Here is a 26,342-nt window from a genome sequence, read left to right as displayed (position 1 = left end):
GATTTTAAATAGATACAAAAATGTACATTTGCACATCCATATGTATTTGATGCTGACCGAAAAGCTAGTTAGTTGGCCACTAACAATTGTAACTAAAAATAAGTAAGAACAGATTTAAGTTCAACAGGTCTGAACTTTTGGTACCTTCCACCACGAACTGTATTGAAGTAAATAGAAAAAATTATTTTATTTCACCGTCCTACAGATGAACCGGACTATATACGTTTGAAACTATGGGCAAAATGGAGTAAAATGGTACTTAAGATTTTTCGTTTTCTCATCCTGTTGACCTTATAAAGGACATTCAAACTTCAAAGGACAACATTTTTCAAAAAATACTATAAATATGTCATAATAAAGAGGGGAATATTTCCTTCGTATAATAATTTTCATTTATTGTTTCAAGGATAACAAGGACATCAAAATTGTCATTGAAAAATTAAATACTGAAAAATCCTTTAAAAACATCCTGCATCCTTTGGGTAGTGCACCTCTTCAACAAAACATATTCTGACACCGTAGCATGATAGAAGACCAAAAATAAGTAGACACGTGTCATCACTTCCACTTTCGCGGTTATGAGCTCCAAAGTTTTGAGGACTTGCACTATAGGTAATTTGGACAGATTTTGAGGCAAAAAGTCAATTTTTGCACGTTTAATAACCCGAGTTTTATAATTTGATTTGAAAAAAGAACATGTCAAATTATTGGGATATGCAATTTGTTTTCAAAAATGTTCAAAATCCGCGGTATAATTCGAAGTCAAAGTCAAAATTTCGAAGACAAAATAAAAATATTAAAAAATTAAAACTTAGGGCAGAAATTAAACGCAAATAAATAGATATGATATTAAGTGGTATGGTGTGTACTTTCTCTTTTACGATTTATTATCTCAAAAATGTTTGTTACAACGGAAAAAGTCGTCATATAGGATACCACCTAAAATTTTTTTACAAAATTATAGTTTTGTATTATAGACTTTGACAAAATTGTCCAACTTTGTCAGAATTTCTGACACCGGGAATATCTTCAGAAAAGGGTTCTGAATCAACTTCATAATATACCAAAGTGCGATTTGTTGCGTTTTTTAAGTTATATATCCTTTTTTTGTACGTGCTCTCTTTGCAAAAAAAATATTATTTTTTATTTATTTATTTATTTATTTTTGGTTTAGCGAAGGAAATACTAAACACAAAAAAGCATCCGATTTGAACTAAAAAAGACATTTTCCTTAAAGAAATATTCACCATCTGTTGTAAAAGTGTACAGAGGTGTCGTGGTAAAAATTTTTGTAATAATATCTGTAATACGTTCTAACTAGGTATCATGATTGCGCGGTTTATTTGGTCCTTTTAGAAAAATAATATTTATAAAAATCTCTTCGGATTCAATATTTTAAACATATCAATGTTTATAAAAATCTTTTGGTGGATCAATTTTTTAGTACTTTTTTTGTTTTAATTTACCTCCCGTTCGTTAAAACCGTATTCGTCTGTAAAATTCTTATTAAAACTTACTTTTAAATATTCAATATTAAAATATTGAAAACAGCGCTTAAATTCGTCGCCGTCCGCCTGTGCTTAACAGCGGGCTTGTAAATCCTAACAAATTGAAAGAAATTCTACTCGCGGGGTGATAATTTTTATAATCGTGCTAATTTTAAGAAGTTGAATGTGTGTACACATATTAAGAAAAATTCTTTGGGAATACAAAACTCTGTTTGTTATAAACGTAGTTTCTTATAACCGATGCTCGCTCTATCCGAATACTACTGTGTAATTCTTCGTTTTAGCTTACTTTTGCATATAAAGCATTAAAAATGTATAATAAACCCATAAGTCCACCGCTATTAATTTTTGCCTCAAAAACAGGCCAAATTACCTATAGTGCCCTGTTGTCAAAAGGGATCATTTGTAGACTCATATCTCCGAAACTACTAAGAATTTTGTTGTAGCTCATGTCTTAAAGAACTAATTATGAACACGTAAAATCCACCAGAACTTATTTTCAAGGTCAAAATCGTCGTCGATCTTGGTTACAAATCTTTAATTATGACTTATTCAAAGCGTTGACATATAGCGTATGATTTTTTTCAACGGATGTTTTTACCTGTTATAACGTTTTGTACCCCTAGCGAAGACTAAATACCAAATTTTCGTTATTCCGTCTGTGTAATGTGGCTAAAACTTTCAAAATAACGAACATCAGGAGTACCGTTCTATGGAGGCTTTATAAAACGTTGACCTGTACCGAGAAATTTCTGTGCGAAAGTTTTGTTACTCAACGAAGACTAAATACCAAATTTCAGTCATGATTACAAATATCTGATGGAAAGTTTCATACCTATTTGGTGTGATATTGAAGCCAAAACCTTGAAAGTATCGAAAATTAGGTGGGACTGTTCAATGGGGGCTATATGAAGACGTGAACCTATAATTATCATAAGGAAAATTGTATACCCTCATGTAAGATTAAATATTAAATGTATGCCATTTCGGCGGTAAAATGAAGCTACAACCTTCAAAATACCGAAAATAGGGATGTACTGTTCTATGGAGGCTATGTGAAGGCGTACACATTAACCGACAAATATCAGGTGTAAAAATGTATACCCCCAACGAAGACTAAATGCCAAATATCCGCCGGAGAGACCTCAACCTCTATAATACTGAAAATCGGGAGGTACCCTCTTTGGTGGCAATATGAAGACTCGGACCTGTACTTACAAATTTTATGTGAAAAGTTTTATATATCCCACCACCGAAGACTAAATACCGAATGTCAAAAATTTCTGTGGAATATTCAGGCCACAACCTTCAAAATACTGAAAATCGGGATGCGCACTTCTATGAGGGCTGTATGATGACGTCGACTTTCACCGACAAATTCCTGAAAATTGAAAACCCAAAACGATACTATTTTTAAGCGATATTGAGAACACAAACTTCAATATACTGAAAATCGGAAAACATCGTTCTATGGGGACTAAATGTGGACGGATATAGCCCATTTTCAATATCAAACATCGTAGGAGTAAAAGAAACTACTGTATCAAATTAAAAAACTCTTTTTATAAAAACTGTGAGCTCTATATTGATTTCAACACTCAGATGGACATGGTTATATCGACTTAGAGTTCGTGACGATATAACCATGTCCATCTGAGTGTTGAAATCAATATAGAGCTCACAATTTTTATAAAAAGAGATTTTTAATTTGATACAGTAGTTTATTTTACTCCTAGGATGTTTGATTGATTGAAAATGGCCTATATCCGCCCACATTTTAATGTAGTCCCCATAGAACGATGTTTTCCGACCCCGTAGTAGACCCCGTTCCGCGTTGCTGGACCGTCGTAATGAGTTTTAATGACGACTTTTAATGGACTTTATGCTTGACAAGTCAAATATAGAAAAAATAGCGATTATAAAACAGTAAGCCCCGGAAATTCGTCTATAAATAAAGGGCATTTTCTGAAAATTGCAGGATATTAATATACACACAACCCCATTGTCTTCCAAAATGTATGCTGAAACTGATATAATCATAGTTTTGGCTTATCTAGAAATATAGAAAAAATAGCGATTATAAAACAGTAAGCCCCGGAAATTCGTCTATAAATAAAGGGCATTTTCTGAAAATTGCAGGATATTAATATACACACAACCCCATTGTCTTCCAAAATGTATGCTGAAACTGATATAATCATAGTTTTGGCTTATCCATATAGCATTTAATAGAAATGCGTGGGGAAGGAATACCTCCCTCTCCGAAATTCATAAAATATTCATAAGAACGGCAAAACTTAAACCGATACATGCGTAATTTTAAACATATCGCATAAGGAATTAAATAAAATGTATAGCATATTTCGGGGGCCATCCTTGTACATTCCCGGACTATTTCAAGAAAATTGGTTCAGTAGTTTTGTAGATGTAACATATTTTAAAAAGTGGGCGTGGGCAACTTTTTTGGTTTTTGGTTCCCAAAAAAGTAGGTAAGGAGACACAACCAAAATTGTCTCGCAAATTAATGTTCCAATTATTGTAAATATAGCATTTTTAAAGAAATATGGTATAGAGGAAGTACCCCGTCCCTTCCAAAATTCAACAAATTATGTAGCCTATTTTCACCGAGGGTCATCCCTGTACATTCCACGACAATTTCAGGAAAATCAGTTCAGTAGTTTTTGTATAAAATATTAAAATTGAAAATTGAAAAAGTGGGCGTGGCAAAATAAATATAATACAAACCTATGTTGGGTTATGACGAACATTTCAAAAAAGAATTATCCAAATCATTATCCAAATCATATGCTTTTTACTTTTTTAAACTTCAGTTCTGATCATCTATAATTCTGATTATTCTTTATTACATTCTGATTTTCTTTAAAAATTTTAGCTGCTGTAAAATTAAATATGTAGATATACCTACAACATTGACTACTGTTCAGCGGAAAAAATTCCCCACTCTTAAACTGTTGACTTGCCAATACACTTACTTACTTATGTATGCATAATACGTAATTTTCCATTTTTTTTCAAGAGAATTTCCTTCTTTTATTCTTATTAAAAAAAAGAACTGTGAATTTTGTAAACAGTTTTAATACTCGTTAACAGTGTAACCATATTTCTTCTTGTTTTGTTTTCTGTGCAATGTTCTTTGTGTATCAATGTAAAAAAAGGCAAAACAAAAAACCAACACTGCTCTTTTTAACACACAAAAAGGAACTTGTTACTTTTTTACTGTTAACAATTTCAACTCTAATTAAAAAGGGATTAAGCGTGACTGCATGTGGTCTGAATGCCAACAAACAACGCCAAAGCGTGGAATGAAAAGATCGCAAGCAAAGTGTAAAAGCTGCTTGTTATTGCAAACAATTCTAGCCGATTTTCTTGTGTTCATCATACTTGCAGAGAGAAGAGCACGAGTATTCAAAGCATTGATGAGGATTTTCTACACTCTTTCGTTGGGTAAACATTTAAGCGAGCAATTTATAAAAGCGTTACAATGGAACAAAACAAAAACTGTTTTCTGTGGCAACATGTATTTAGTCATGCTATCAATTATAATTTATTGTTAATTGTCAATACCATTTTCTATGGTGTTAACAATATTTGCATAATTAGAATTGTCTATCTCAAATTTGTTGCCCAGTTTAATGGAGCTAACGCAAGAGTTATTGTTCCAATTTCAGCTAAATATCATAACTTAAAAAGGGCACTCATTTCCAACTAAAATTGTTTTAATTATTGCTAAAAAACATAAAATCGGCATTATCATTTTACTTTGCCACAGTTTTGTTTGCTTTAACCAATTACACTTATAATGTTTAACTTACCCAGTTTTATAATGATGCAACTTTTTTGCACTTTCATACATGCATACATTTCACAAAAGTACAACAGCTATCTGTACATGGAAGGACATTCAATGAGTAGAAAAAAAACGTTGCACTAAAGAGGTTTATCTTTTGTTTCGGAGTTGTTTTTTTCTCTGTCGCTCGTTATTACGATAAAATTCATTTCATCCATCCATTCATTTTGATTGTAACGAGCGTAGGCGGTTTCCGGCTGAATTATACTTCCGCATGCAATTTGCACATTTACATTTGCATTTTATTTTATTTTCCTTCAATTCATTTTTTCATCATTTACCATTCATTGCAAAATGTATACAATTTAACACTTTTCATTGTTTCAAACAAAGTTTTTTTCACCATTTTATTTAATTTATTTTGCATAATAATGAATAAAAGCTTGAAAGCAACAACAACAACAACACCAACAAAATAATGATTACAACAACACCAACCAGTTTTTGTAGTTGTGGAAAAAGTCATCATTGTATGTAGGTCAGTCACTACATTTAAACAATGTTTAAATGTTAAGAGTTTTTTTGTTGTTTGTTTCGTTTCGTTTTGGTTTTTTGTCAGTTATGGATTTGTGTAATGAGATTGGGGATAGATGCAATAGCTGCATGGATTATTGTGCGTTGCTTTTGGGGAAAAATTGAAATGAATACCATTTGAAACTCATTTCTAGATTGGAAATGTAATGCTTTAGGGTAACTGCGTATTTGAAATCTGTAAGATGTGGTGGATACTGATTGTAAGCATTTGAATTTATGTGGTCTTGTTATGAGTTCAGCCAACTTTGTTTTGATTGACAGCGAGTACACGTCGTCACTTACTATGGGCAGAGTCTCCCTCCGATGTTCCTTCAAAGTAATAGGACCTAAAGGAATCTTTAAGTGCAGATGAATAAAATATTTTATAAACGGGTTCGGCCAAAAAAATCCATTATCTGTTAACCGTAAACACAGTTTTCATGTCGGTTAACCGTGTTTTAAAATAGTTTTAAAATAGTACAGCACTATGGTGGCAGGGGGCAGACCAACATGCGAATGTGTGGAAAAAGTGGCCAATTACGAAAATCTGTCATGGATGGAAAATTAAAAATTTCAAAAAGTACTAAAATGGTATTTTTTTTTTTTTCATTGAAAACAACGAAGGATTTTTTCTACGAAATCTGTTGCAAAATCGTACTTTTGTACCCTCTATTAAGATAGAGCTTTTTAATTTGGTACAGAAGTTTTCTAGGAGTAGGATGTTTGGTATTGGGCTTTCGATTTTCGTTATTTTGAAAGTTTGAGCCACATCCTGCCACCATTTTTGAAGCCCACAAAACTCTCCCCCTGAAATTTGTCAGTGCAGGTCCACGTTCTAATATAGCACCCATAGGTAAACAAAGCTTAACGAATGATCGATAGTTTGCCAGCAATAATATAGCCCCCATAGATGAGGTATTGCCGGTTCTCAGCCTGGAAGGTACTACGATATCGATAAATAATTAGTCTACCGTGGTGACGGCAACATGGTATTTCGGATTCTCGATGGGTGGAAAGCTCCACGAAGTAAATGATCAATACAGGTTCATATTTTGGTATACTCCAAATAAGAAGGTACATACACCCAGACTTTTAAAATTTCTAGCAATTTGCATATTAAAAAATTTAATCTTGGAAGCAAAATGTAAATTTTTTATTTTTAGTTTTACATAAAATGTTGTCAACGTGTTAGACTAGAGTATGTGAAATGGTCGAGGGGGTACTTCGGTACTTTTTGTATTGAAATGGTACTGAAAAAAGTACTATTGTATTAAATTTTTCATCCCTGCAATGGTTAGTGACTTAGTACCCAAGTAAGCTAAAACGTTCGTTTTGTATGTGTGTGTGTTGCCGAAATACTTTGCGTATGTCTAATCTACAACATTGCCGTAGACCCACCTCAAACTCTGTAATTTGTGAACGTTTTTTCTTCGACAAATAACACAATCGGCTTTCCTATGCATAAACAAGTGAGAACGGCATTAAGTTCGGGATAGAGACAATTAGTTTAATTTCGTTTATGAAACTACTAAACACTTCATTTTATTGCAGGAGTAGTACATATATCCGAATTGATAATACTCCCTTCAAAACAGTTCATATGGAAGCGTCGTCGTTGTTCTTTCCAAAACATAGACCAATATTTACGATTTTCCGAATTGAGCGAAATACATAAAATTGGGCAATACCGTCTATACCTAAACCTGGATATTCTGGATTTGGATAGTTAATGAACATCGGGATCACCGTTCTATGGAGGCTGTATAAAACGTTGACCTGTACCAATAGTTAGCCAGTTATTACAAATACCGAAAATTGGAAGGGACTGTTCTATGGGGGCTATATAAAGACATAGGACAATACCGAAAAATTTTCGGATTATTAAATTTCAGCCGTTTCGATAGGATATTGATGGAAGGTGGAAAGTTTTCTACCCCCAACGAAGCCTAACTACCAAATGTCAGTAATTTCGTTGGGCCTATACCGACAAATTTCTGGTAGAGAGTTTTGTAGTCCCACGCAAGACTTAATACCAAATTTCAGCCATTTCGGTGTTATAATGAGGCTAAAACTTTCAAAATATCTAAAATTGGGTTGTTCCGTTCTATTGGGGCTATATTTAAACGTGAACCGATACCGACAATTTCTGGTAGAGAGTTTTGTAGCCCCGCACAAGAATTCATACCAAATTTAAGCCATTTCGGTGTGATAATGGGTCTAAAACCTTCAAAATACCGATAATTGGGATGTACTTTCTATGGGGGGTAGATCAAAACGTGGACCGATACCAATAAATTTTTGGCGGAAAGTTTCGGTGTTTTGAAGGCGGCTATATCAAAACGTGAACCGATGCCGACAATTTCTGGTAGAGAGTTTTGAAGTGCCACACAAGACTAAATACCAAATTTCAGCCATTTTGGTAGGATAATACAGCAAAACCCTAAAAATACCGAAAATCGAGAGATCGCGTCTTATGGACCAATATAAACATATTTTGGTAGAAATGTTTCTTAGCCTCTGAAAACATAAAATACCAAATTACAACCGATTCAGTGGTCAAATATCTTAAAGTGACGTATACTATATGAGGCGTTATATGGGGGCTATGCCAAAACGTGGACCTATAAAAAATTTTTTTGGTAGAAATGTTTCATAGCCTCTAGAAACACAAAATACCAAATTACAAACAATTCGGTGATCAAATAGGACAAATACCTTAAAAATTCATTAAAACGACGACCCGTCACAATTCACTTTGTATGGGGGCTATACCAAAACGTGGACCTACATAGCCCGTTTTCAATACCAAAAGTCCTAGGTACATACACTAGATTTTACTAAAATTCCATCCACCTACTTCAATCCGTTCGTACGCTAGAGTGAATGTCTGAAATGAAGTCATACGTCGCACGTTGGGGCAAGATTGAAAAAAAACGGGTCTTAATTGAAAAAATGAAACACAAATTTTTGATAATCTGTCTTGACAGGGTTAACGAGTACAAAATTCTACCTCACTGGCCAAAATAGCGAAGTCGTATGTTGTTTACTTTCCGTGTAGTACAGTGTTAAAGTTGAACACATTTTTTTAAAATTTAAGATACAGGTGAAAAGTATTAAATTTTGCTGCTTTTAAATCTCCATAACGTAGTTTTAGCTACATAAACTTGGGATTTTCAAAATGGGTATTTCAAACAGAGGAAATTCTTAATATTTTAGGAAAAAAATTTACTAAAAAAGTTTTGTAGAAATGTGTTTAAAAAATTCGTCAAAATGTGTCCAGATTTTGCATAATTTTGAAATGTATTGGAGTATAACAAAAAAGAGTGTCGAGAAGGTCGTGAGAATTTTTTTTTTTGTATTTCTCTCTTGATTGCTGTCTTTGATATTGCGCAAACAAAACTTGCGTCATGCTTGCGCATTCTGAGTTATGTCAAAAATTGTGGAAATAGCTGTGGGTCAAATTTTTGCATTTTGGGGTTTTTGTCTTCAATTTCCCCGTTATTGTTGTACAGTATGCCGTATTTTGGTTTAATGTCTGTGGTCACCCTACATAAGACAATGTGGGCACCACATTATGTTATAGTTACTATATATAATGATTTATATGAAATGATGACGATGCACAAGGGGTGAAATCGCAAAAAATGGAGATTAAATAAAAAAAGTAAATTCGGTTTTTGGTATAACTGTCGTTACATGGTAATATGGTACAAAATTCTAAGTCTTTAACCAACATTTCAAGATCATATATTGTTTACTTCTACAGTTACACTGCGACAAAGCTAAAGAATTTTTAATAATTTAAAGAGCACCATAAAAAATAAAATTGGTGTATAAAGAGTAATATTTTTTTACGCATCAAAAGTGCCCTTTTAGAATGGAATCGTCAACTTTAGTTAGAAATCTGAGTCTTAGAAAAATATATTTATAGCAAAAGAAGTTTAGAAGCATATTAAAAATTAATTTAAAATGTATCCATTTTTCCCTATTTTTGAAAATTATTTAGATCTAAAACAGTAGCGGAATATTTTATATTGAGGTTACTCCAAAAGGAGAATATATTGAGATGATGTTTGATAGAAATATGTTCAATCCCTTCATAATCCACAATTCACAATTTGAGCTAGTTTAGTTGCAATATATACATAAAATATTCGAAAACCCCCAAATTTGACTGTACCTCTATATGGGGCCTATACCAAAACATTGACCTATATTGACAAATTTTCACACTATGAATTCTTAGGCATTCAGAACTATAAATCCTAATTTACAGATAAATGTACTAAAAAATGTGGTCAAGACCCTCGAAATACATAAAATCGGGAGATACTTGTATGGGAGCTACACTAAAATATTGACCTAACTTAATAACTTTTTGCCAAATTTTAGCTTAACCAATAATTTATCATATTAGAAGATTTTAGATTCATCAAATAAGAAATGTAGGCAAAACCGTAAAAACACCTCATAGTTTTTATGGTACCCATTTATGAGGGCTTCGAATATACCTCTCCAATCCCTCAATTTGCTCCAAAACTGTGTTCCGTTATATTGATTGAGGTGTAAACATTCGAAAAATATTAACATTAGATCACTTAAATGCTTCCCTGAATTAATCTCCGTTTTTTGGAATCTTGTCCCAATGTGCGTCGGTTCAAAATCAATGACAAATTTCATGCAATGTAATTTTCCTGTAGAGCAAATCGTGGGGGGAGGTGTTTAAATAGTTCGACCGTTCTTATTTGTTTAGACTTGATCTGGTATCATCATCCATTGTGCATATCAGCTATATTGCTTGCTGCCGCGAGGTCTATCAACTTCATTACATTCCGGCAGTTGGCATAAAATATCCTAGGTTAATTTTAATATCATAGCCGAGACACCGACTTTTTTCATGGAAGCCAAACAATGGCCTCATCCGTCCATAAATTAATCTATAATTTACTACGGCACTCTCCTCATAGTTATGTGCAAACTTTCAACCCGTCCTATAGGATTCAGCTATGCTTCTGTAATGAACAAATTTGAGTTAATCTCTCACTATATTGGAATGTGCTGTTATACTCGTACATATCGTTGTCTGATAATGATGTTTTAAAACATTGAATTTACTTTTTCGGTGCGACAAGTTGCTTATTAAGATAATCCAGTTCTAATTAAAAGAATTTTCGTTTCGAAATTGTATCCCTGGATAACCTTGCGTCAAATTCCATTTAACTTTCGATTTTCATAAGTCCGTTGTTCGCAACAAATGGTGAGTGCTTTTTTAATTACTTCATTAAATTCCTCACTAAAATATTACAATGTGAAACATTTTTAAAGTAATCTTGTGCAAACAATATGAAATGAGGATTTTTTGAATGTACAGACCCAAATGACAAAAACCCTAGTTGGGTTTTGTTGTGTCAGATCCAGCTTGGATTTTATGGCCCCATCTATACATGGTTAAATAATGACTTTTTAAAACAATTCTGGGCTATATATCTCTGAAACCTATATGAATCTTCATATGACCTCTGAAGCAAATTTGTAGATAAGGTCAAAAACAAAATATTTAGAGAAATAATGAACTCGAAAAACTCCATGTATTGCCTCAAATTTTATAAAATATCGAATTCCATAATTTGAATACATTTCGCACTATTTCTTCTAAAGGTTACTTGTTTCAACTTTCAGTAGTTTAGCTGATTCTGACCAGAATTTTTGCAATTTTATATTTTATCAATTTTGATGTCCTACATGGAATTTTTCTAATGTAGTCTGTTCAAAAGATAGGTTATACTAGGTTAGGGCTACAATATTGCCAAAGACAGCAGGTCGTCGCCAACTAACAGACAATGTTGCTGATGTCTTAGGGTTCTGAACCACAATTAACTTAAATCTTTCGATGTGAAAAACATACAACAGTCTACGATGGAAAAAAGCTATCGGCTGTAATATGATGTAATATTGAAAAATTGATTACTAGAATAGAAGGGGACAAATGAGTCGTCTTTGGAAATAAAAAAGCTTCAATTTGAAATTCACAAATGCAAATTTGCAATATTGGATGTATAAGTAGGAGCTCCAAATGGCGAAAATTGTCTAGCAACAACAACATCTAATATGCCTGAGGATTTTAACCTAACCAGTTAACGAAACGATCGTCGCATAGCGGTTGATGTGTGTGTAGGACATCGCTAGATATCAATTTTTCAAAGTAATTCTCCTTAGGCCTATAATTTAATTAAATTCCTAATCGTTTCTGAGATAAAGATGCGATAAATGCAAAAAAACTGTAGTTTTAGTACGGTTTAGATGAGGCGATAAAATCCGAACTGGATCTGATAGCACAAAACCCTACTAAGGGTTTTTTACTAGAAGTTATTTGCATTTTCAGTATTGCATAGTGTTATTCCATCTTTGAACCGACTATGGTCCACTAGGGTTAAAAAATTAGCTTTCTTAACATAATTCTGAGAGGAACGCCGTTTACGATCTTTTATATTTGTTTGGGTATAATTGATGACAATTACAACTTTCTGACAAATCAACAATTTGATATTGATGAAAGTTAAGCATCATTATTGTTATGGCGGTTTTATCCGATATTCGCTATTCATTAAGAATGACCAATAATAAATTCTCTTTTACCGCCGCCATATATAAACAAACATTCATATACGCACACACGTACATACATGCAATTGCAAATATACACAACATGATGTGCGATGAACATTTCTGGTTAATTAAAGAATTCATTCAACTGTGAATTGTGGGGAAAAGAAATTTAAAAATTCTGGTAAATATTAATTAATGATTCATGCAACCAATCAAGACATGATAAGAGACCATTGTCAGTTAAAAGTATGTGTTGGATTGATCATAATAATATTAATAGAGATATAAATCATTGTAGGTTTTAAGTTATCATCCACAAGCTAATGAATGATTATGAATAAATTTATTTATTTATTTAACTTAGATTATTTTTTACACGGCTAAAATTTTGTGTTAATAATAAAGAGATTAAAAGTTCACATGCAGCAACTTTAAATGCATTATGTTTTTTGATAGTCATCCGACTATGCAACGCTAATCTAGATTTTAGACCGAAAGTTCCGTTGTGGTAACCTCAAGGCGTGAAAATGGATGAAAATTTAGAGGAGGAGAAACGATTGAAAGTAGTAGTAGTAACTTTCAAACTAAGGTTTATTTCTGGGAAAATATTACATCTCAAAAATTTGAGTTAAACCATTTTTCTCTCCATGTATAAATTTATGTTCGTCCAATTTGTAATGGGCATCATAAAGTATGTGTTGGCATTTGCACTCTAAATCAATTGAAAATAATGCAATAATGAATGACTTAGACATTAACAGGTATACGATCTATGATGCATAAATCCAAGCATGAATGCTACAGGCTTAGCACTTCTTAAGCTTCCTTAATCAAGCCAAGGATACCCAAGGATACATGAACGTTATGTTTAAAATTTCACTGCGTGTATGTATATGTATGTATGTGTGCGTTTTCAAGGATCTACATGGTATAACACCACTCAATCTAAAGCCACTTGAACATTTGATGATGGATTTATAATCAAATGAAATTAATAATGAACCAAACACTCATCGTCATATCCAGCATTAGCAGCAGCAGCGCCGGCAGTGAGATTAATAAATTCTTGCATTAATTAAAACATCAGCTTACTACGTTCGTTCCTATGTGGTTTGTTATCCATACCCAATATTTATGAGAACTGTCATTACATATCCATCAAGGCAAACATCCATTGAAGTTTTGTGTGAGTGTTTGAGTTTGCGATTTATATTTCATATTAAAATAAATCTCAAGTATAACAGACAGAATATCATTAGAATTTTTCCAACAATTATTATTATACATATGAATGTAGGAATGTTTGTATCTATGAGTTGAGGTAGGGTTGATGAGACCGCACTAGGCTTGGGTATATTGAACTGTTAGCAAGGTAGCAATGTGTCTGTGGTTGGCAAGTACACAATACCACTTCTCTGGGGGAATTAATAATTTCAATAAATTCCTGGTTGCATAGTAATTTTACACCTTCTCTTTCCTGTGCGACAGCAACAAAGTAGAGTGGCGTCAATGACCCTTGAAAAGCAAATCTATTTGAATAAATAAGTACATTTCGTTTCAGCTGGGGTTGTTATGCCAACCAATGACATAATGTCAGCAATTATGATGGAATATTTGGTCGGATAAAGTACCATCAATTAATTTGTATTAAATTTGAGTATTTTTATATTCATTTCCATGGAATTGAAGGTATAAGAAGGTTATATGTATTTTTTCAATGGAATGATTGTATAATAAGGCTATTATGTATACTCTACACGGCTATGCCGGGAGGGTATTAGAAAATGGTCTTGGCTACAATATTTGTAACACATCGAAATAATGGTGGTAGTAAAGGTTGGTCTATATATCAATATTGATGTCTCGACGTACTGAGTCGATCTGGCTATATGTGTCATCCATCCGCTCGTCCGTCTGTCCATCTAACCCTTGTAATCACGAGGTCTCATTTAGAACGAATCGTTACGAAATTTTTATTGTTGTTGAGTATCCCGCAGAGGAACAAACCTATTGATTTTGGTGATGGTCAGATAATATTCAGAGGTCGGAATGGGCAAACAACTTCTGTGGGAAAATAGTCAATATTGTATTCTTATACGACTGTATCCGCTAACATAAGGGACATTTTAAAAGAATAACCAGAAACTCAAAAGAAGTCACAGTATTGAATGATTCATCTTTTTTTTCCAATTTCTGAATTTTAATTATACCCTCCACCATAATATGGAGGGTATAATTAAATTTGTCATTCCGTTTGTAACAAATCGAAATATTCATCGGAGACCCTATAACCATGTCCGTCTATCCGTCCGTCCGTTGAAATCAAGATACAGCTCGCAATTTTTAAGATAGAGCTTTGTAATTTCTTTAGATGTTTCTATTACTCCTAGGATGTCTGGTATTGCAAATGGGCTATCGGTCCACGTTTTGATATAGCCCCCATAGAACGGTACCACCCGATTTGCGGTTTTATTAAGGTTTTAGCTTTATTATCACAGCGAAATGGCTGAAATTTGATACTTAGTCTTCGTTAGGGATATAAAACATTTCTCCAGAATTTTGTCGGTATAGGCCCTCGCCTTCATATATCCCCTATAGAACGGTACCTCCCGATTTGCGGGAAATGACTGAAATTTGGTATTTAGTATTCAGTGTGGGTATAAAACTTTCGACCTGAAAATTGTGGGTATAGGTCCACGTCTTCATATACCCCTTAGAGAACGATACCTCCCGATTTTCGGTATTTTGAAGGTTGTGGCCTCAACATCCCACCGAAATTCCTGAAATTTGGTATTTAGTCTTCTTTGGGGTATACAATTTTCGAACTGAAATTTGTCGGTATAGGTCCGTGTCTTCATATAGCCCCCATAGAACGGTACCTCTCGATTTTCGATATTTTGAAGGTTGTGGATGTTGTTATACATTTCTGTATTTAATTGACTTGTCTGAAGAAAATTTTAAAACAGAAAAATTGTACACACAAACATTTTTGTGACAATTATTTAAATATTTGTTGCATGAGAAAATATGCAAAATGTATACATTTATGCATTTTGCTTAATTTTGCATATGTCATATGTTTAGATTGCAATTTAGTCAGAAGCCTAAAATATGTCCAGTCCCAAAATTTGACATGAATCGGACCAAAAATAGGGGTTGCATAAAATTCCACTGTCTAACTATAACTTACCAAGATAGGTCCGTGTTAGAGTATAGCTTCCCTATAACGGTAACTCCCGATTTAAGGTATTTTGAGGCTTTTCTCCAGCAAAAATACTCATTGCAAAACCCCCTACATACCCATTATTTTAATAAGGACATGTCGCGCTAAATATAGTAGTTAAATAAGTACTTACCAAAAGTCGTGACTACTTATTTAACTACTTATTTATGTGACCAAAGGAAAACTACTTATTTCATGCAACATGCTCTTGTTAAAATAAAGGGTTAGTAGGGAGTTTTGTTAAAATAATAAGTTAGTAGGGAGTTTTATAATGAGGATTTTTGCTGGGTAGCTAAATTTTCTGACCGAATGACAAAAAAAAATTTCCACAAGAAATTACCGAGATAGGACCACTTTTTGCTATAGCCCCCATATAAAGGTACCTTCCGATTTAAGGTTTTTGGACGAACTAGCTGTAATTTGACATTTGAAGTACTCAGTGGTCCCGAAACTTCTCCACAAAAAATCAATATACATGGGTCCATGTTTAGGAATAGCCCCCATATAACTATATTCCCGATTTTCGGTATTTTGAGAATTTTAGCTACAATTTTTAACCGAACTAAAGGTACCAACAGATCAAAGAAATATTTAGATACATTCTTTGACCTACCGCGGTCGAAAAATTTTTGCTGCTAACAGGAAACAAATTATTCCATTTTAGTTCAGAATATTTCATGGTGGATGGTATAAAAAGTTCGGCTCGGCAGAACTTAATGTTGTTCTTGTTTTTCTTTCTTCCATATTGCGATGTTTTTTAGGGTTTTCTAGCCGGAAGCCCAACTCAAACTTGATCGTTCTAATGGGTGAACGCGCGGCACATGGTTGAAATGAAAGAAAGACCAAGATAAGTCCTGAACTTTGCCATTTTAAAGCCGGTAGGTTCGTTGCTTTGTATCTTTTATCCCCTACGTCACCCAAACGTGGACCTATATTGATTTTTTTGCGAGGACGTATTTTGCTCACTTAGAACACAAAATGAAGATTTACAACTAAATCGGTTGGAAAATTTGTCTAAAATACCACTAATCAGGCGGTACGTTTACCCCAAACGTGGCTACACCAACTAAAATTGTTTGCCTATCTTTATAGCTGGTTATAAAGCTATGTTTAAAATTTCCAAACTAGTGGGACCACTGTGAAGTGGTGGTTTTGTTGTAAAAGAGATCTCCTACGTCTAGTCTTGGATCATTTCAGACATTTGTACAACTTGTTTTCCATGTGGACCTTCTACTAAATTCTAAATGAGTGTTCTTCGGGTGGTTCATGTTACCTTAGATAGAAAACAGCGAAGGTATCCACATCATTTACAAAGTAGTAATCCTTTGTGTCGGATTAAGTTCCACTATTCATGGTATTAGGTTTTTACAATGATAAAATGAGAGTATAGAGCTGTCGACTAAGCCGACAGACACTGTTTCTACATATTTTTACAATATTTTAATAACATTTACATTTTATGCAGTTGTTTACTAGGAATATCCCCTATTACTGTGCTCTTATAAAAATATTTATTTTTAAATATGTACATATGCACATATTTAAAAATAAATATTTTCCATGTGGCCCCTACTAAATTCTATATGAGTATTCTTCGGGTGGTTCATGTTTCTGTAGGTTAAAGCTTCGAATGTATCCACATCATTTACAAAGTAGTGATCGTTTGTGTCGAATTAAGGTCCACTACTCATGGTATTAGTTTTTTACAATGATAAGATGAGGGTATATCGCTGTCGACTAAGCCACCAGATACTGTTTCTATATATTGTTACAATATTTTAATAACATTTACATTTTATGCAGTTGTTTACCAAGAATATCCTCTGTTACAGTGCTCTTATAAAAAATATTTATTTTTAAATATGTGCATATGTATGTATGTAATTTTACTAACGAACATTTTGCTATTCTGTTTTTTTTTTTCTTTTTCTATCTCTCCCTACTTTCCAATTGGCATCATATTACGTGCCTTGGCTGGGCCATCAAATCAAACAACCAATCATCATTGTCATTCTTCGACGCTACTGTCAACGTCATCATTGGCGACAAAATATGAACAATGGAAAATATTGGAAATAAAAAACCAAACTATTACAACAACTATCACAACATCGATGGAATGAAAATGTTAAATAAAATAACTATGGATATTAATAATTTTAACGCTTTTATGCCATGTCAACACATACGCTTCGTTACGCTTCAATTTCTATAAAAATACGTGGCAAATGAAAACAATGAAATATATGGAAATGAAATGTTTTACATTGTTTTTCTTTGGACGTTGTGTTATTTTGTTGGTGCTGGAATAAATAAAATAAAATACTACCACCTATACATGCAACAAATGATAACAAAATGCAACATATTTTATGCACGGATATCCCTATGACAAAAAATTTGCTAAAAAAAAACAACAACGCCAAAAATGCAAAACAAATGGCCAACAAAATACGTGAAAAAATTAAAAATATTAATACAAAAACAAATTTTGTGAATTTTCATCTATCTGTGTAACCGTTTCCGTTCTTTGTATTTCCCCCCACGTGTGTGTGTGCCGTTATTGTTTGATAAATTATTTTCTGGAAAACAAACGGAAAATAAACAATAAAACTCTCACACAAAACCGAAAAAAACCTGCAAACGTCAACAACAAAATACATTTTTTACGTTACACTTTTCACTGGGTAAACGTCACGTAAAACCTGAAAACAAACAACCGCTTCAACATCAACAATTGTTAATTTTTTTCTTTTTTTGCTGGGGCAACAATTCCTGTTGTTTATACACATGACAAAATATATATACGGTATAATGTACCATAAAATAACATATATGTCGAACATACACTAACACACTTGTATTCTTTCATTCATTCATTTGTTCATTCACTTGTTCATGTCCATTTCCAAACAATATAAATATACAAACACACTATCCTTTTACACACTCTTCCCTCCACTCACTCAACCACCCATTCACTCACTTGTTTGTGAACAATAATGATGACAACGGCCAAATGGCTTTGCCGATGATGTATTTTGCCTTTAACCATGTTGCCATTCTTTTACGGCGATTCCATATGACAATCAACACCATTGAAAATCAAACAAACACTCACAATCGCCTACACTTTCTCTTCGCATACGTTTTTGTTTCGAAAAAATCACACGTTCGGACACCATCAATGTAAATCTTTTTGTTTCGTACTATGAAAACGTTGCGTGTGTGTGTGTTTTGTTGTACAAACGCTTATCCCTATTTGTATGGCATATCGTCAACAATGCAATGTATTTTTTAAAATACATACATATATATGTATTTATCCCTACAAACAATAATACCAACAACATCAACAATGCCATATGAAACAATACATGTTGGCGTTTAAACAACAACAACAATGAATCTTTACAATGTGTGGCCTCAATTGTCTATACTTTGTGTATTTTTCTATTTATTTGGCTTACCCCATATATTCCGGGCACAATATGGCCTCTAATGCTTTGGTGCGGATACTTGTTACAATTTGTTTTGATGGTTTTTGTGAATGTATACTTATCTTCATCTCTGTTTCTTTTTTTCTAAAATCCATTCTCTTACTTGAAAATTGTGCACCTGCTGTTGTTGGTTATTCGTTTAATCCTAATGTTGTTTGTTCATTCCTCTACCATGCCTGGACATACATTTCACCTACGATCGTTTACTTGGCACACACTTAAAATCGGTTATGTCATGAAACTTGACTTGGATTCAAAACCCTCACATTTTAATGCTGCTTGCTTGTGGAATATTGTTTTGTTCCCTAACATGTTCCTCTTTCACCTCACCACAATGGCATATCTCTCACTCACACACACCCACATACACAATATTACTTCCTCTTGAAATGAAAATACTTTGGGGCCCATGTTTTTGTTGTTTTATCATTACAACAACTTTCACTTCGCATTGTTGTCGTTGCTGTTATATGTTGTTTATTTTCTATTATTTGTACACATATGACGACAACAATGACAATGTCAACGTCAAAAATGTCCACATTTTTTGGCCCAAAATTTCATCATCTGCTGTTTGTTACTTATTATGGGATCTGTCATGCATTCCTTTTATATGGCTGGCTGGTTGTTTGGCTGTCTGGTTATAACATATTGTATACACATACATCTGTATGTGTGTGCTGCTGTTCGTGTTATCCTGACTGACATATTTCTTATTTCTTTTTACTGATTAAATAAATCTGTCATACAACATAAACAAATGTCAAAAATAAAAACGAAAATCCCATACTTTTTAATATTTTTCCTTGCATCCTTGTTATTGTCCTTTTTTAACTTTAATAAATCTTTGGTTGTTATTACTCAATTTCTTACCCTTGCCCCTTTTCTGTGCCACCTTACCCCCGGGGGAATACTAACCTCCACTCACCCCTTGCTTACATCCATTCGTTTATCCAATTTACACATCTAGGTCATTTGGTTTAAGGACACCATGCAATTGGACACCACAGAGCGTCATATTATGGAGAATCGTGGCTCACGTCATACGCTGATTATACGTAAAGTGCATCCACAAGATTTTGGTAATTATTCGTGTGTTGCTGAAAATCAACTTGGCAAGTCACGTAAAACTTTACAGCTGAGCGGTAAACCAAATGTGCCTGTTTTCAATTCGCCACCAATCAGTCAGTATAAGGACCGGTAAGTAACTAGGTTAAGCTGTATGGTATTGTATTTATAAAACACACAAATGATTCACACACACATACACGAAAATACTCTCACAACATCGCTAACTTGTGCCATTGCTAGTGGTCCAATTAGTAGCTTCTTCTTATTTTTCGTTTACCTTAAAATTGCTTTATAGGTCTCTGGGTATTGATTGCTGGGCGAGAGAGGGGGATTGGAGAAAAAAGATGTTGTTATTGGTATTTATGTAAAAAAATATATATACCTTGTATCATGATCGTAACTTGTAATCAATAAAACACATACATTTACACAATCATTTGTGTTAATTTTTTGTTTTTGTGTGTATGTGTTTTAACTTATCTTCCTTCCCTCCATTCATGTTCTCGTTGTTGGGGTTTATCAGTTAAATTACATGTTTTATACGTAAAGGACATAATCACCTTAACTACTTTTTTGTTTGTTGTGTTAAACATGGATGGACATGGTTCTTATTTCAACAAACACAATGATAATGTTAAACACATACATATATATGCCATACACAGTATTTGGTCAAATGAATTATAAAATAGAAGAAAGGAAGAAAATTAAGCTGTATCTCTCAGCTAAAGGGGCTTATCGTAAGCTTCTTCGATTTAAGTGGACAGATCCTGGGCAGTGATGGCCCGCATAAAGCTATCTTAAGTTGTCGCCGGTCAACAAGTCGTGAAAGTCGAAAACGTACACTCGTACACTATAAATGTACTATTATAGAAGTACAGGTACGGCCTATCAAATAATAGCACAGACAGACAAAACAGACAAAAAAAAAATGGAAGGAATGACTGCAATGACAAACACCAGCTGCAAGAACGTACAGTTACAATCAGTGGTCCAAATGACCTGTTTGTGGGCCAATCTCTGCCGACCCATAATTTCTCGCCAAGTACAAACAATGGTTCAAATCGATCAATCTTCGTCGAACAATCTCTGTCGATGCTTTCACGACAAAGGACCACAAGGACGAGAAATGATACACTAATTATCCATCGAACAAACCGCAGATGCATATTACAAGTAACTAAATAAAAAAAGAGTTAAGTTCGACCGGGCCATGAAATATTCTGAACTGATATGGATAACACTATGCGACATGAAAATTATTAACCATATTTTGACACCGCAGCGTGATAGAAGACCAAAAATTAAAAGACACATGTCCCGGCGTTTTTCCCTATCACTTCAACATGCGCGGTTATGGGCCCCCAAAGACCTGAGTCTTTGATGTCAAAAGGGATCATTTTGTTAGGCACATACATATCTTCTGAACCGTTTGGAATTTATGGTTACTCGTGGAGGCAAGGTTGTAGCTCTTGTCCTAAAGAGTAATAATTGTGAACACATAAAATTCATTCGACCTCATCTTCAAGGTCCAAATCGTCAAGGTCCAATTTCCATTATATTTTTTTTAGTCTGTAAACATAAAACCGATCAAAATTGAAGCAACCAACCAACTAGTAAAGTGTTCCTTAGATCTCAATAAACAACTTTCTAGAACATACGAACTCTGAAGAAACGGTTCTTAATGGCCAAAATAGCTAAACAAGTGCGATTTTTATCCTCTTTTCTCGGTTTCCCCTCCATAGATACTAAACCGTTTAAAATCCAAGAAAACAATTAACAACAATAATGTAGCAAAGATATCAGCAAACAACTTTGTGGAACATACGAATTGTCTATGAACGGTTCTTAAATGCGAAAATAGCCAAAAACTTTCGAAAACATTAAATTTTTATACTTTTTTTCTCATATTCTGGTCCACAGATACCGAACCACCCAAAAATTAAGGATACAGTTAACTACAAAAATGTACCTATGATTTCAATAAACAACTTTCTAGAACATAAAACGATTCTAAGAATGATTCTTAAAGCTGAAATTTGCAAACAGTAAAATTATTTTGAATGTTTCCCCTGTTCTGTACACAAGGTTTGTGTTCATAACACAAGAAAATTTGAAAGGTTTGCTATTTACGGACCTTAACAGGAAAGAATGATTTAAAATAATCGAATTTTGAGCTTGATGAACCATTCCTAGAATCTTTATATGTTCTAGAAAGTTGTTTATTGAAATCTTAGGTACATTTTTGTAGTTGACTGTATCCTTAATTTTTGGGCGGTTTGATATCTGTGGACCAGAATAAGGAATATTTTACTAGTTGGTTGTTTGCTTAAATTTTGATCAGTTTGATATCTGCAGACCTTGAAGACGATTTTGACCTTGAAGATGAGGCCGAATGGATTTTATGTGTTTACAATTATTATTCTTTAGGACGAGAGCTACAACTTTGCCTCCACGAGTAATCCCAAATTCCAAGCGGTTTAGAGGATATGTGCATGACAAAATGATCCCTTTTGACATCAAAACCTCATGTCTCTGTGGACCCATAACCGCGAAAGTTGAAACGCCGGGACACGTGTCTTCTTAGTTTTGTTCTTCTATGATGTCATACTGTGGTTTATAAGCCACTTGGACTTATTTCCACAATTTTTAATGTATAAGTTTATTGACAACTTGAAACTCTAAATTTCTAATTACAGCAGATTTAGACCGAACATGTAGATTAGGGCTATAACCAAAAAAAATACCACCACATAGCCGTGTAGAGCGTGGAAAACTATTATGAAATACGGCGTCAATTTTTCTCTATCGCGAAAAAAGTTTCCGCACCAAATGCATTGTAGTTCAGTAATGCATTTTTTAATTTTAGCTGTTATGACAACATATTTACTGGTAATTAAAATTTTTATTTTTTTCTTATCTAATTTAAAATCATTATCAAAGCGTTCTGGACTAATTTGTTCTCAAATCGCGCCATTTCGGAGCATATTAGGAACTCTTGATACTATTGCAATTTTTGCTTCTTCTTTATAAACTCGTGAATTTTATGTTTATATTTTTTGTAACTACCGGGCAAAAGAATATGGGGTCATTTGCAACGAAGTCGCGAAAGTTACAGGCTTTGTTGACTTTGCCTGTGAGAATCGTATATGTTTTTTACTAAAATACAACACCAGTACCACGTGTCCTAATAATGAAAACGCGTTTCTAAGATCGATTCGGTGAAAAAAGTTTCCGCGCCGACTGTAATTACTAAACCCTTTTAATATTTTTTCTACTTATAATTTTAAATTTGCTTTGTTTGAATAAATATTCGTAGACAAAAATACAATTATCACAGGCAAAGTCATTAAAAACTGTCTGTAACTTTCGCGAATTTGTTGCAAATGACACCATATTCTCTTGTCCAATAGGTACAATAAATATAAACATAAAATTCGCGAGTTTATAAAGAAAAAACAAAAATTGCAATAGTGTCGAAAATTCCTAAAATGCTCCGAAATGGCGCGATTTGAGAACAAATTGTTCCAGAACGCTTTGATAATGATTTTAAATTAGATTACAAAGAAATAAAAATTTTAATTAAAAGCAAATATGTTGTCATAACAGCCAAAATTAAAAAATGCATTACTGAACTTCAATGCATTTGGTGCGGAAACTTTTTTCGCGATAGAGAAAAATTGACGCCGTATTTCATAATAGTTTTCCATGCTCTAAACGGCTATGTGGTGGTATTTTTGATATTTGCAAAAAAGTGCAAAATGTTATAACCCTAATATAGATAATAACTTCCAAATAACTGAAATCGGGCAGTATTGTTATGTCGGGGCTATAAAAAACGTGGCCCAATGACTAAAATTTGTGATGGGAAGGACATTTTTTGACTATTTTAAACCTTACATTCAAAATTATAGCCAATTCGGATAAATATTGTACATTAAATCTACGAATTTAGTTAACTCAGGTCGTACCGTTATATGGGGGCTATACCAAACATGAACTTTGGATATGCTTGTAGAGCACGTTGAAACTTAAATACCAAATTACAGCATTTTCGTTCTGTAAGTCTAGTTGAAAACTTCGAAATAACCGAAATCAGGTAGTACCGTTAAATGAGGGTGACCTACATATGTCCACAATTTTTAGTAGATACGTTTTCTGATCAATAGGAATCCTAAATGCCTAATTTAAGGTAATTGGATCTGAAAATGTTCCTGAAAACGTCGACATAAATGAAATCGAGCTATACGAAAACGCCGATCTTCGATCTTGTCCTGACTGCAAACAAAAGACGCATCTTTTCAAATTTGATGCTAGAGTGATTACCCCAGACGGACGGACGTACGATCAATTTAGAATCTTACCTTGATCAAGACTATACACTGTGCTCTTGAACCAACTTTAAATGGAAGGTGCTTACACCAGGGAAGTTTTTGCGGATTCTGAAACTGCTTTTTAAAAATTTACTTTTGTAAATTTATTTATGTTTTCACGATTTTGCTATCGAAAGTCCTATCGAAATGGGGCTAAAGAAAATTTTGTAGCTGTGAAAATTCTCTATAAGATTGTCCTTTATGATGTAGATTTTACCATGTTTGAGATATAGAAGTTCAGGTCACATATGCAGTTTTTTGTTAGGTTTTCACGATTTGCTTAAAAACGGTAAGTGTTATCGAAATGGGACTAGAGAAAATCTTATAGCTATGAAAATTCTCTATGAAAGTGGTTTTCGTAATATTTTCCTAGTTTATACCATTTTTGAGATATATAAGTTGGGAAATTGCAATCATGACCTTGTTTTTACGGAGACGATACAGCCAGTAAATTGTCAAAATTTCAACTTCTATGACCACACATATGCTTGAACGAAATCCGTTTTTGACAAATTGGATTCGGTCTTTCCGCCCGTTTGTCTACAGTAATATTTTGGATAAACTAAGTTTTAGGCCTATCTTTGACAATGAATTCGCAACAGATGCGCGAACTGCGTGTATTTGGGAGGTTCCCCATCACCCGCTAACACAACGTCACACAGACGTTATTCAATTAGTAGCCATAGATTGCCGCTGGATATTGCCCTCAAATCTATCGATGAATGCTACTTGAAGTTCATCTGATACTATTGGTCTGCCTGTCATTTGTCCAGCCGCGCTACCCGTTAGAGAAGATACGGAAGATACATTTGGCCCAAGTCAGCTTGATGTCTTCCCTGCTCTCCATCTCTTGATAGCCGACAGAGGAGTAGTCGTGGGCGACACAACAACAAATACGCACATAAACAACCACAACACTTTGAGGGGACGACTAGTGGGGTACACACGATCAGTTTTGACTGTCGATATTTCGGAAATATCGATAAGTGTCAAACTCTCCAGCAACTACAAAATATTTTATGGTTGCCTGATGACTAACAAATCCCCTGCGTCCTTGATTTTATTTGTTTTTGATTCACCTCCTTTACCTTTAGCTCCTTCGACTTTGATGGGGACTCTGTTTGCGCAGAACCTTCCTTTAGAGTGAGAGAGAGAGAGAGAGAAAGTTGAAGTAAAGAGATGTGAATCTTTAGCAGGTCGCTAACTCAAGCCACCATCGCTCCAAATTTGACCTTTGGGGGCTACAGGGGTCGATTTTGGCGTTAAGCGCAGCTTTGCCTTTTCGGCCATCGGGATGAGTGAAAGCCTATTAAATTCTGGATTTCTCTTATGTAAGTGAGGATGTTTTTTTCTTTCAAACTTGCTCACCACCCTAAGATTAAACCTGATTAATTTTATTTCCCTCAACAAGATGGTCCACGGTTCCCCGCCGATGAACTTCCTGTGGTAGTTCATATATCTGCGTTACCTCCTCTTCTCCTTAGCCAACCGAGTCGCTGAGGTGTTGAGGTGGAGGGTGACTTTCGACCAAGGTTTTGCTCGGGGTTCCGACCTGCCTTGGAAGGCTAGTTTTATCGACTGCGGTCGATGGTCGGTATGATGGTACTTCGATGGTCCTGGCTTCAAGCTGTGATGTGTTTCCGCTGAGGACAGAGTATTATTGACTACAGTCATTCCAGC

At 34.1% G+C, this 26,342-nt stretch overlaps 1 protein-coding gene across 1 annotated transcript in view; it reads left to right on the top strand.

Annotated features, from left to right (window-relative positions):
• LOC141388704 (uncharacterized) overlaps positions 1-26,342 on the top strand; it is a 534,459-nt gene that overhangs the window by 443,993 nt on the left and 64,124 nt on the right. The window contains exon 8 of the mRNA XM_073958881.1: positions 20,189-20,418. Within this exon, the coding sequence (XP_073814982.1) occupies positions 20,189-20,418 (230 nt within the window). The remainder of the gene's footprint in view (positions 1-20,188; positions 20,419-26,342) is intronic.

Source organism: Musca autumnalis, unplaced genomic scaffold (assembly GCF_047663935.1).
Source record: "Musca autumnalis isolate F117 unplaced genomic scaffold, ASM4766393v1 scaffold_1, whole genome shotgun sequence".
In the NCBI taxonomy this organism is placed as follows: domain Eukaryota; kingdom Metazoa; phylum Arthropoda; class Insecta; order Diptera; family Muscidae; genus Musca; species Musca autumnalis.
The sequence above is the reverse complement of the archived record's forward strand: the minus strand, read 5'-3'. Positions and strand labels throughout refer to the sequence as shown.